The sequence below is a fragment of the Temnothorax curvispinosus genome, unplaced genomic scaffold (assembly GCF_003070985.1).
Source record: "Temnothorax curvispinosus isolate PA1 unplaced genomic scaffold, ASM307098v1 QBEX01009133.1, whole genome shotgun sequence".
In the NCBI taxonomy this organism is placed as follows: Eukaryota; Metazoa; Arthropoda; class Insecta; order Hymenoptera; family Formicidae; genus Temnothorax; species Temnothorax curvispinosus.
In genome coordinates, this window is record NW_020218913.1 from 89,106 (window position 1) to 102,676 (window position 13,571).

At 35.2% G+C, this 13,571-nt stretch overlaps 2 protein-coding genes across 6 annotated transcripts; one reads left to right on the forward strand and one right to left on the reverse strand.

Annotated features, from left to right (window-relative positions):
* Window positions 1-26: 26 nt before the first annotated feature.
* Window positions 27-10,114, reverse strand: LOC112458692 (RNA-binding protein 39). 4 transcript variants are annotated; one of them, XM_025022444.1, is made up of 9 exons: window positions 9,784-10,114; window positions 9,301-9,373; window positions 6,468-6,532; window positions 4,704-5,024; window positions 4,220-4,424; window positions 3,809-4,075; window positions 3,455-3,630; window positions 3,192-3,365; window positions 27-2,842 (listed from the first exon to the last, which is right to left on the reverse strand). In XM_025022444.1, exons 1-9 carry the CDS (start codon window positions 9,819-9,821, stop codon window positions 2,545-2,547), a joined length of 1,617 nt encoding a protein of 538 aa, XP_024878212.1. In that variant the 5' UTR covers window positions 9,822-10,114; the 3' UTR covers window positions 27-2,544. The 4 variants fall into 4 exon arrangements, with proteins under 4 accessions (XP_024878212.1, XP_024878214.1, XP_024878215.1 ...); XM_025022446.1 differs by having other exon boundaries at window positions 3,192-3,362; window positions 9,784-10,112; XM_025022447.1 differs by lacking the exon at window positions 9,301-9,373 and having other exon boundaries at window positions 9,784-10,113.
* Window positions 10,115-10,658: 544 nt separating this feature from the next.
* LOC112458696 lies at window positions 10,659-13,203 on the forward strand. Of its 2 annotated transcripts, none has more exons than XM_025022454.1 (5): window positions 10,659-10,957; window positions 11,915-12,045; window positions 12,233-12,369; window positions 12,471-12,649; window positions 12,729-13,203. In XM_025022454.1, the coding sequence occupies exons 1-5, from the start codon at window positions 10,916-10,918 to the stop codon at window positions 12,786-12,788; spliced, it is 549 nt and encodes a 182-aa protein (XP_024878222.1). In that variant the 5' UTR covers window positions 10,659-10,915; the 3' UTR covers window positions 12,789-13,203. The 2 variants fall into 2 exon arrangements, with proteins under 2 accessions (XP_024878222.1, XP_024878223.1); XM_025022455.1 differs by having other exon boundaries at window positions 11,918-12,045.
* Window positions 13,204-13,571: the final 368 nt, after the last annotated feature.

Sequence of the window (13,571 nt, forward strand, 5' to 3'; positions counted from 1 at the left end):
ATATTGCCACACAAAAATGCAACAAGTTCTCGTAATCTAGAACAGATCCTTCATTCCAAGTGCATCACATTAATTTCATTTATCTCATCAAAGTGTACATTCATATTTCAGTAATACGAAGATACAGTAAAATGATGATGTTACTTATGTCTACAGGTATAGAGTTAATTTACAAAAAGTTATATACAGATTGTTTTTTTTTCTTCGACGGCTCGGCTAAAGGTCTGCAGATAACGAGGGACTTTAAATTTGAAATACAAACTTTCTACTACAGTATACAAAATTGTTTTTAGTTCTTTTTACATCTATTTTAAGAGAAAAATCTGAATTTTTGTATTTTACCATTTTACCAGTCTACAATTGCGCGTGACGAATAGAAATTCTATAGTCTGCAGCTATCTGAGTTCTAAGTTACAAAGCGTTTCAAAGAAATCCAATAGAATATCGTAGAAAAACATAGAAAAAATTATTTTGCTTTCCTAGATATTCGATAATTAAAATATCTTTATTTATATTTTTCTACCGTAGATTCGAAAATTATTACGTGATTGTTACGTTACATGAAACACTGTATATGATATATTTATAATGTTGTTGATTTAACTTTCATAAAAATTATTCAATAACCAATGATAAATTTAATCATAAAAATTTACATCCTATATTTTGCGAATTAAATAAATTGTCAGTTTTATTTCAAAACTCGGACTTCTGATATCTTTTGTATAGTTCTAGATTTAAACGCGACTGTTTAATATAAAAGCATTATATTAATAAACAGTTGCGTTTAAATCTACGAACGCAAATGAGAATGTTTATTACAAAATTTTGTAATTACCTTATTCTTTAATCAATCAATCTATTCCGTACTGACTTGATTAGCTGTTTTTTTTTTTTCGAATCTCATATTTTTAATATAGAAGCACTTCAGCAATGAGATTTACCGGCAACTTTAAAAATAAAATTAATCCACTTCAATTGGTCCATTTTTCGGCGCAATATTCAGGGCATCCGGTGTAGGTTGTCCCGATACTAAAAATTCTGTTGTGTGTTGAAAAGAGTAAAATTTTATAGTAAGGATTGTATATTTTATATATCTTGATCACATAACACAATTGTATTTATAGTTTATTAAAATCGTGTCTTATTCTAATGCAATATTCTAAACTGTAGAAGAGTACTTTATCGTGAAATAACTATTCGAGTGAAAAATTTATAATACCTGCAGACCTCTTTTCTATCACATTTTGCTTCCACTTCCATATAAATGTAACAAATCTAATATGTATCTAAAGTAATGCTCGCCACTAAGCCCTTGTAACCACTAAAATACCTTAATCCTTTCTTCCCCAAATAAGCCTGTAATAACGCATTATTGTGAAAATTTTATTTTTTATACTCTTAGATGAGTCGAAAATATAGAGAAAAAATTCAAGTTGGATTTTCTCTTCCTATTTAATATTACTAAAAATAATTATAATCTAGGAAGGATATAAACTAAAAAGTAGTACAGGAATTATATAGAATCGATTAATCAAACGATACAAAATTGACAAGATGTTTTATTCTTTTAATATTAAGGTTTTTTTTTATACGTTGTAGATATAAACTTAATACGTGAACTAGATTAGGGATGAAAGGATTAAGGCCTTTCTTTTCTTTATTCAACGTAACTGCTATGAACGATCGATTGAATACCTCATTAAAATATTCAAAAACATGCTATTTCAATTGCGAAACATAATACATCGACATATAAAGTGAAATATCCGCATCGCGTTAACATTTAGGTGTCTGTAAATTTTAAAAGAAATAAAAACACAATTGTCCTTACTCAAAAACGAAGTTACGCGAGTTATCTTACTGATTGTTAGTGCTTTGAATCTAACTTTGACGTCCTTACGCTTTTCAGCGTATGGATACATCTTCATGCAGGTTTTGGCAAAAAAAAATCAATTTCAAAATCATATCGCCGATATCGCAGCCTTTGCTCCTTTACAAATAAAAGACATCAATTTCATAATTGCATTATATGTATTATAATATCGCAAAAAAATTAGAACAATCAGTATTTATATTATATTGCTTCATATTACAAGGGGAAACTAAATAGAAAATTATGAAATAATATAAATATATATACAACGTAGCACAGAATCATATATTTTAGGGTCCATAAATCCTTCAATTCACATTTGAAGTCAGATGCAAATGTCAAACAACCTTCAACAGTCACAAATTTTGATTGCCATCAAAACTCACGCGAACAATGGACGTGCCGTGAAACGAATCGAACTTATCGCATGTTTAGACTACTACAATGAATTTATGCGTGACACAAGTGACAACATATCAGAGTGACATCATTGAAACCTGTTGCTTAGAGTGCCTCCTTTCCCCATTTTATCAACAAATAAAAAATGCGATTTCACCAGACAGCAACAAGAAAATGTGAGATAGAGAGAGAAGAACACAATACTACGCAAGGATTTACACATCAGCAGACGATTGTTGCTCGCTTGCTTGCTCGCTCGTTCAGGATCATCACATTCCTCTTCGCGGCGCACTTGGCACCAACAGTTGCAACGCAGTCATCGCATCGGGGAATAACGAGTGATAATTCACCACCGGTACGTAGGCTGCGGTTATGACACGGCCAGCGAACCATCGACCATGCAACGAGTTCACCGCCGCCACGGCAGTCGCGATCGACGGGCATTTCACGTAAACGTTGCCCTGCGGTGATGCTTGATCCACATATACGTGCAGAACGCCCCCATGCTTGTTACATTCCTCGATCACGTCATCGCGGATCTCTTTTGCCCAGTTAGGATTCGTCTCACTAGAAACAATAACGATACAAATTATATAATTTCTTATTAATTTCAATGAAAATTATAACCCGTAACTACAAGCAATACTTTTCTTACCAAGTTTGAAATTAATACACTATAATTAACTTGCTTTAAAAGATATTCTACAATAAGAATGTCATGTCATCATTAGTTTTGCATATAACTGGCATATATGTTATGAATCAATTATGATAACATTTTTATTTAGCATATATATTCCCCCTAGTGAAAGTACAGCACACGTGACACTAGGTCTACAAATATGCAATGCATAAAGTTATGCATAAATAAGTGCATAAAATAATACTGTTCGATACGAGGTAACACGTGACTTACTTTTGCGGATCAAACATGTTCGATAACATGAAACACTGTGTCGCAATGGGAGGTGCAGCTTGAGGTGGTGGTTGCGGCTGCGCCATTACTGGTGCCATATTTAAAGCGTTTGCTGCAGCGGGAGGAATTTCCAGGCCAGTACCTTCCGCCAATTTGAACATCAATTGTAACCTTCAAAAATAATAAATTTTAACGAAGTGACCTTAATTCGCATATTAATTTGTTTCTTTTTTTTTTAGTCTTTTATATTATATTTTACATACCTTCCAGTCGCTCCGAGATCAATTCCACTACGATCTAGCTCATCAGTATCGAGTAGAGAAGGTCCTTGAATCAAGTCGGTTCGTTCCGTTACGTTTCCAACTTTCATAGGTCTACCAGCGAGCTCAAATCCATTCAGTTGTTCCAACGCTTTTTTTGCGTCGTCTGCATTTCTGAACTGGAAAAAAAATAATGAAGATCTTGAGTTTCACACAAATATAACAAAAAGTATTCAAGATATTGACAATTATAGATTACAAATAAAAAATATTAATTCAATTATATGAAGAAATAATATCTTGACGCGTATTTAAAGAGAGACATTTGTGCATATGAATAATGCCGTGAAAACTTACAGTCAGGAAACCGTAACCCTTGCTGCGCCCCGTTTCAGGATCCATAATCAATTGTATGTTGTCAATCTTTCCAAAGGGTTCAAAGATCCCGCGAAGCATATCTTCTGTAATGTTAAAGTGTAGAGATCCTACGTATAATCGCATGGGTCCTGTTTGTCCCTTAGGCATTAGATTCGGCATCGAATTACCCATGCGATTCTTTTCAGCCTGTGTATGCTGTACTACGATAGGCACTCCAAGAAGCTTTTGACCAGATAGACCAAGAGCCTACAAAGTAACATGAGAATCAAGGAAATACTTTTCCAGCTATTCAGTACAAAATTCAGTAAAAAATTTCTCTAAATGAGGAAAACGTTCAGGGAACATATCATAAAATACTATTTGATTATCATCTCCAATTAATATACTCACAAGTGTCACACTCTCTGGGTCTTTAAATTCTACATAAGCAATCCCTTTGAATCTTCGAGTTTTGTTGCACGTGATAAGTCTGACATCCTGTACTTTGCCGACACTTGAGAAGAATTCTTCCAAATCGCGCGCACGAATTCGCTGACTTAACTGCATACAAAAGACAGTCCGAGCATCTCGTTCCTCTGGTGTTAATTCATCGTTTCTGAAGACATATGTTATTATATTCATTAAATATTTAAAAAAACTTAAATATTAAAGATTGGAGGAACTCTTTAGTTTGACATTGTTGCACATTAATTTCTGTTACTAAATGCAATAGTAACAAAACCAAAGTTAATACTCATATTGATTTAGCATAAGTATACCCCCAAAATCACAGATTGCAATTCCATGATTGGGTCTAGTCAATTATGCATCTCAAATTTCATTAGTATAGAAGTCGTACGAGAAGTCTTATCATAAATGTAACAGATATACTTACATTCCAAGCGGACTGTGACCTTTGCCGAACGGCGGTCGGGCTCTAGGAAGGGTCAATGGTGTCAGCGATCTCTTCCTCCTTCTGTCCCTGTCCCGATCTCTGTCTCGTCTATCCCTATCTCGTTCGCCGTCCCGATCCCTGTCCCGATCCCGTCTGTCGCGCGATCTTGATCTTCGTCGACGATCGCGATCGCCGCGATCGCGATCCCTGTCGCCGCGATCGCGGTCTCGATCCCTGTCTCTGTCGCGATCCCGTCGATCTTTGTCTCGGCGATCGCGATCTCGGGATCGTGAACGAGAACGCGAGCGATGTTTGCTTTTCCTACGAAAGAAAAATACTTCAATTAAAAAGGCTCGCTCGAAATAAAGCGAATTGAATAATACTTCTTTAAATATCAAGATGGAGATTCAAGATACCCACGTGTATGAAATTGTTTTAAATATATATACTCTTGTGCATATGTACTATACTCAGCTTATATTAAATTAAGAATGTGGTTTTCATTTCAAAGCTAAGACATTGATTAAAAAACCCATTAAAAAAATAAATAATGTAAAAATTACTAAGAAAAGTAGGTTTGAACCATTCTATTGAAGAGAAATCCCTACATATGTAAAATAATGCTAATCTTAAATGAATTCTTTCAACATCTGCATCGATTTTTATAATTATTATAAAATTATATTGTTATCACCAGAATACTCGGATTAAAATCTTTTTGGCAAGTAATTTGAATGAATGATGCTAAAATGATGAGTATATTGAGATGCTGGAAAATGCATTTTCCACTATATCTGATTCAGCCATAAAAAGAAAGTTGCGTTACCGAATTTTTTTTTTGGTATTCTTTAATACCGAGTTTCCTAAGACTCGGTTAAAGGTAGCACAACGCAGCTTAGTAATTTTATGTAATTTTATTTCGTCTTTTCAGTCAGAGTTATAAGGAAGTATATCGTTTCACGAAAGGAGAATCTGTAGTACAGATATTCTTCCTATATACTTACCATCATCAGGTTTAACCTTTGGAATTATGAAATTAACCGGCATTTACTAATTGTATGGGGTCTATAACAAAGAGAATAAAACTTCAGATGGGTCTATTAGGCGAGTGACTAATGCTGCTTCAATTATGGCGCAAAGGTATAACAACATCACAAGGCGTTGCGGGAAATGACAATTTAGCTTTTTTTTTTTACTCTAACTTGATTCGACAGTGTATTGACGGTGTATCAGGATTAACGACATGCTAACATAATACTCAAATAATAGTCACAATATATTCCAATGACAGATTCCTTGACAATTTTGACAACCCGTACAATCGTAAAGATTATTTCACGTTGCAACAAAGAACACACAGAATAGCACAAGAAAATTAAATAAAATGATTAGAAAATCGAAACATCTTTTATTCTTAATTAACGTTACTCTGTCATCATTAGCTTTTTATCATTAACACATTGTATTCAATGCCATAACGTACCGTCCGGACATACGGATACGTATAAATTCGTTTATTTTGAAAGTGACCCAAGTAAAATCTCAAAACGTAATAAAATGAAAGTAAGACGATGGCGAGTCGATGTGTTTTAACAAGACCTCCAAATTCTAATAAGCTTTAATGTGTGATGTAGGGTCTCACCTAGTCTTGCTCAGCTTCGAAGTTAAATACAAGGGTCGTGCAATTAAGTTTTGTAATCCTCATCTATAATCTCCATTTAATTTTCACTATAACTAAGTAATTCAAAAGAAGGTTCTACTCACCCAGACGATTTGCGACTAGACCCATTCTCCTTGGAGGACTTGTCTTTGGAAGAGGAGTCCTGCTCCTACGAACAGCAAACAGTTGAATGCCATGCCAGCCAGCCGATGTGGCAGGGACGCGCGAACAAGGGGACAAAAAGCAAATCGTAGAACGTTAGTAAATTTCATAACGACAGTCTTTTCGCTATAAATATGTATAAATATAACAATAACGTTATATATATATAATATATATATATATGTATGTCGTTCTTTTAATATCTTTTGTTTTATTGTCAAATGTCAAATTCAACGAGAATTACGAACGAGAGAATCTGTTTTCTTTTTCGTATCGCCTGTCAGTACTACGGTAGCAACCTTCCCTTGTTGCGGAAAAGCAATGCTTTTTTTTGATGCTGGATGAGACAGATGTCGGTGTCAATTCTCGTGCTCTTTCTCATCTTTTCTGTTCATTTTTTTTTGTCCAGAACTTTCTATGGGACTCTCCGAGAGCGCTGAGGGAGGGGAAGGTACAAGAAGAGAAGAGAGAGCGAGCGTGAGAGAGAGCGTGTATAACAGAGAGAGAGAAAGAGAGAGAAAGACGGGGCGAGCATAGCGATGCGACACGGTCGCATGCACCTGGCTCAAACTTACCAATCGCTTTATCGGGTATTAGGAAAGCATTGCAATCTTGGGTTGAGCATGCCTTGGTGTTTAAACTACCAATGGCCAACCACACATCCTTTTTCTTCTGCAAAAGAGAGCCCTCATCAAAGACAGCACGATTTCAAAAGGGTGTGTAAACGCGAGAGACGCGAGCGAGCACCCCTAATCGCTATATAGCCTACGATTACCAACGCGCATTTGCTGATTAGGGAGTGTGTCTCTCGTTAATCAGGGAGATAGATTTTAGACTACTGTTCTTTCCCCCCTCCCCCCACCTCTCTTCCAACACAGGGAAGAGACCGACCCACTCTGCAAGATTCAACTCGCACAGATTCGCGATCCGGCTCAGAAAATTCTTTCGTTCTCGCTGTAAAACGTGTTTCAATGACAATGCAAGTGGCAGTACAAACAACAGTTATTTCTTCTCTTACAATTCAAACATTAATTCACTTGGTGAACGTTGAACTTTATTAAGGATATAGAAGACGAAATATTCGGATGGAGAACAAAAGCAAGTTCTGGAAACAATTTTCTTGAATAAATATAATTATCTTGTTTTAGTTTACTGGCCAATTTACTATACTTTCACCTGGTCGTTTGCAAACTTAAGACGTAACGCAGGATGCTTACAAAGTTCCTATCCAGTTTCTCAGAGCAAAAACGTTTTACAAAAAATTACGCACAGAATGTACAATAATGTCTTTACACGCAAATCTCCAGTACATTAGAAATTATATTATTACTGCGCGTTTAAAATTCTAAAAAATTGGAGCTCTCTACATGACTCACGTCATTTACCTCAAGCTACACTGAAAACTGATCGATAAGATGGATAGGCATTTTGTAAACAATTTCGAAACGTCGAATTTAGTAGAGAATAATAAGCTAAAAGCAAAGTATGAATTTCGGAACCCTGACGTGTCTTCTGTCGCACTGCGATTAAGTGTTGTGATACCTGATCGATGCCACTACCTAAAAGGCAAATTGCTATCATTACAAGTTGTACAAAAATAGTGGGCAGGGTTTAGAAATGTAAAAAATGAGCTCGTTCATGAACCTTTACAAGTAAAACGTTTTCAAGTTCCCTAAAAAAACATCTGACAACTATAGCACTTTTGCAATATGACAATATTTGTATCTTACAGCTTTGCAATAAGAACTAAAGAGAATTATCTTTGTTACGTTTGATATAAAGAGATAAGTATTCAAATAATGTAACTATAAATTAAGTGGAAACAAACAGAAATAACAATTGCAAATATTTTAAACTTATAAATCACAATAAAGTTCAATCGACAAGCTCTACTACTTATATATGATAATGTATTAATACTAGATAAATAATTATTAAACGATAAGAAACAAAGATGTATTTAGATTATGTAAGGATAGTGAAAATGAGTATTTCGTAAAATTGATTTCTGAATACGAGTATTAAGTATCGGAGTATTGTGAAATATGGAGTACCCTTCTGCTTTTTATATCTTACAGATAAGATACACTTTATCTCAGCAAAAACAACGAGTAAGGAGTGTTACGTTATAGCAAAGTGCAAGAAGAATGATTTGAATTATTCAATACGTTTTATCGACTTTCACACGCGTGTACTTATTTTTGAGTCGCAAGGTACGCTGCACGAACTCGTGAATTCCTACATGCTCGAGATGGCAGAATTGTAATAAACCCACAAAATGTCAAAAATTCTCATAGAGTCTGGAATCCGAGGATCCCACAGAGTACGTTATTAATTCGTTAAGTTGCTTGCAAATGTTCAATCGCACGCTCTTGCATTCAAACACACTTGCGCACATTCATTCGACTTTTATTCCGCGTAAGCTTTGGCGCAAAAACCTCAGGGACTCATGTCTAACGGTACCAATGTCGTTACCATGTGTTCAAACAGCATGAAGCTTCCCATGGATTACCACGAGTTATCATCGTTATCATTGTCAAGAACTGCCTCCATTTGATTGCGTGAGCGTGTACCGCCATGACAGTGTGACGCGTGTAATCTCCATTTTAATCTTATGAAACCTAACACCTTTGTAAGAAAAAAAATTTTTAAAAAAAGATAAAAAAACGGAGACAGAGAGAGAGATAGAGAGAGACTAGAAATAAGGAAAGAGACAGGAAAAAAAGAGAAGAGATTATTAGAAAATGATGTTAGATGATTGCTGTATCTTAATACCTCGTCGTCTTTCAAGTGCAAGGAACTCGCTGGCGCACATCCTATGAGCGCGAGGGTACATGTTACGTACCATCTATAAGTACAGAAAACGGAGGTGTTGATCAATAGTTGATACATCAGAGACAAGGGCGTACTTTGTTCTACATATATATGTATTTTTTTTATATATATATACTTGTATATAAAACTATCCATATATACCACACACAGAGAAAGAGAGAGTAAAAATATATATATATAGCGAGAGTGACAGGGGGATAGAGGAGCGGCGGGTTCCCTTTCTCTCACATACGGCGGCGAGTGCGTTTATTAAAAAATTAAAAAATTAAAAAAAAATAGAAGGCACGTACAATGCGATGCACGAGCGTGAGCGAGGGCGGAAACGGCGGCGACCCAGGAGACCCAAATGAGAGAAAGAGAGAGAGAAAAAGGTAGCGAAGAGAGATATCGGTCTACAATAGCTGACAGAGAAGCAAGGCTTACCCCTTTCTTATACGGCGCCTCCAGCATCGCCTCGACATCCAAATCCTCCGCCATTGCGCGAGTCGGGGAGCTCTCTGAAACGCCACGCATTAGCGGACCACAGAATTTCACGTTGCTCGCGGACAAGAGAGGAGAGATAACGTGAATGACAAGGCGTCCCTCGGTTACCGGAGACTATCGAGCTACAAAACGTGCAGGCGCCGCGACAATCGTTCTAAATTGAGAGCGGCTCGGGTAACGATCGAGAGTATAAGTGAAACGCGTTTACGCGAGAATAATCGTTACGCGACGACGATGACGATGGCAGCCATGGTCAGATCAAAATGGCCGATACCGGATTCGGTGAGCAGACCTCTTCTCCCCCCTCCTCTCCTTCTTCCCGCCCTTCCTCGGCCGAAATGCTCTCTCCGGAAATGACGCTTGTCAATACGTGAATCGTTCGGCAACTGCCTGTTTGGCCGAAAATTGAACCGCTATTAGTTTTATGCAATTAAAACGAATTGATCAGATTAAAATTGTCGCTCCTAAAATTATTAATGTATATTAAAGATCGAGATTGCATTAAGCATAATGACGATAATGACATAACGCCAAATTCAAACTGTCGCGGCAAGATGGAGGTATCTGGCATCAATGGACGCGTTCAGCAGACACAACTGTTGCACAATTGTTGAGTTCGTCTTATCGACACTCTGCGTTGATTGGTTGGTTCTAAAAGTAAGAACCACGCACGTTCGATTGCTACTGAGCGGCTTGGTCTGCTGAACGCGACCAAATTCTCATTGGCTGTTAGAAATATATGCGCATGAGCACACCTCTGTGTTCTTCCACCATGGCTGGCCACATGACCATATGCAGTGTTTCCAACTTCGCAGTTCCCGCCATGCAGCTGATCTAACCGGTTGTGTGAGGTGAGCTGTGAGCTGCGCTGCGTGTGCCCGAGTGGAGCATATTTATCAGGAGAAGAGCCGTATGATTACCGATCGGAAAGTTAACTGAAACTTTATTCAAACGACATTCGCATTGTGATGCCAAACTGTTCGTGAATAAAGTAACACACGAGTCGTCTTTTCGTCGTACGCCGATCGAGCACTACTACCTTCCTCCTCAGATCTTTCTTGCGGCTTGTAGGATGAAACCGGTTACCGACGCCGAAACAAATATCGCTTCCGAGGTTAGTGTGTTTATTTCTTTTGTCGCGCAGAAATCGTCGAGAAAATGACGATGTTCCAACGTGATTTCGTATTATAAGCGTCTCTTGTTCGATCGTCGACAAGGGAATATAGAAATAGTTATTTGGGTAACAAGTGCTGTAAGATGGAAATTGGACGTGCGGATCACCCGCACGTCCAATTTTCAACTTAACACACGTGTTGCACACCCTATTTTATGTTGCAAGTGCGTGGAAAGTGGTCTATCACGCACGCGTCGCGTGCGTAACGGGCCACTCTCCACGCACGTGTGACATAAATATTATTTTTACAACGTATATTCTTAATAAGAATATACGTTCTATATTCCCTTGTCGACGACCTTCCGATTGTGTTGGGGATATTACATACTTAAGAATTTCTCAACACAATCGGAAGGTCATTTTTTGTTCAATCGTATTTACGAATACATGCCGAAAGAAAATTCCAAACGAAATATTACGTGTACCAAAACTTACAGAATAATTAAGTCTGTTGGGTATACACTTAATTTCAGTTTATTGAATTTTGTTACTGTTAATATATATAATTAGTTGTTCAGTTTATATTATTCAATTGATTTATTATTCATAGAAATTTATGATACATGTTGCCTTGGATTAAAAATATATGTCTCTAACGTGTGTAAAAATCTTATGTTCAAATTATAAATCTACTGTATTTTTGTTTATTACTATGTGGGATAATTATATTAAAAAAATTGATGTTTGATTATAATAAATTTATTAAAAATGCCTATATATATTCTACATAATAGTCTTTCTGAAAGAAGAGTACATCATGTATTGCAAATAAAATCTGTAAATAAAAAATAACTAGTTTAATTACAGAATAAAAGGAATAGTAAATAAATTGATATAATACTTGTGTATAAAATATATAATAGTCTATGCATATTGTAATTATTTCTTTTATTAAAGCAGGATAAAATTAGAAAATCTTTGCACGAACTGCAGCCCTCAGCTACCGATAAAGAGACTTTAGTTGGTGCTGATCGTGCTGACAGAATGATCAAATCCACTCAGCAACCAAAAGAAGCAAAATCAAAAAAGTAAGTTAATTCTCTCTTCCCATTTGACTTATGAAGAGATTGACCAAAAAATTTTTATAAAAATATTTATACTTTTGAGTATGCATGATGAGAATGTACCAAAGAAGTCATTTCTTATAGAATCTTTACTTTAAGGAAAATTTATTGGAAAATTTTGTGGAAAATGTTAAACCTATGTATGTTTTAGAAATGTACCTACAAAAACTAAAAAGGATGTTTCTAAGAAACAAAAAAAGGTGACTACTAATGACAAGGCTGTCCAAACTGTATCAGAGGAAAAGATTCACAAAATAGAGATCGTAGTCGAAGATTTAACATGCACAGGTATATTTAAAATAATATATCATTTTTTTTTCATATGTATTCTCTCTTAAAAACCAGAATGCACAAAAGACAAATTTTCTATTAAAAAATATTTCTTTCAGATTTAGCTGGTCCTAGTGAGAATTACTGGCAGGTCCAGGCTGAAAGGAGGCGAATAGCACTTAAGAATGCTTTAGAAGAAAATAAGGAACTTGTAGAACGTATCGAAAAGTTAGAAGAAGAAAAGCGTATTTATAAAGAAATGTTAAATGAGACAAGGGCACTTGTTGAAGTGCTGCAGGTAATATATCTATTACATTGATACTTATATTCGGCACTAGTTACTATTTTATAATTATATGTTATGTGTTCTATTGCAGGACATGATTGGAGATGACAGAAATGATATAAATAATTCATTAGAAGACAGTGTCCTTTGATTTAAAAAATGATTTCTTAATACAACGTTATAAAATAGGTACGACGAACTATCCAGTTTTTATGTAAAATTGTTGAAAGCGTTCAAGTTCTCACATAAGCCGACATAAATGTATAATTGTTACACGCATGAATATATATTGCGTCTTTTTTTTTTCACAATAATTTTATACAAGAATTTCAAACTCATAGATTTTAAAAGGTTTTAAATATCAACTGTGTATTTTAAATAGGACTATTTTTCAATAATATGTATGTAATACAAGTTTAACATATAATATCAAGATCAGAAATAAAATACAAAACTATGTATAAAGAGACAATACACAGAAAAAGAGGCAGATTATATATTTTTATCAACAGCAAATTGATGAGAAAACAATGTAAAAAAATTAAATTTTTAATTTTATTTCTGAATTTTCAAGTATTTTCATCATTGAATAATATTATAATATTTCCAAACAACAGCCTAAAGAAAGAGATAAATAATAAACGCAACACTTACAGTTTTGAATCACTTAAACATTTTGTTGTGAGAGCTTATTTTCAATTTTACGTAGAAACTTGCTAATTGTCTGAATTGTTATTTTTTTTTTACAATTATTCATAGTCATAAAAATCTAGATTAAAATCATTGTTCATCATTAAATATATATTTTATATCAACTCATTCCTCATCAGTTCTACGGACAAGTATATTGCACGAAAAAGAATTTTACTTAACAATAAGGAACATTTGTCATTTATATATAAATAAAAAGAAATGTAATGATAATTGAATTGTT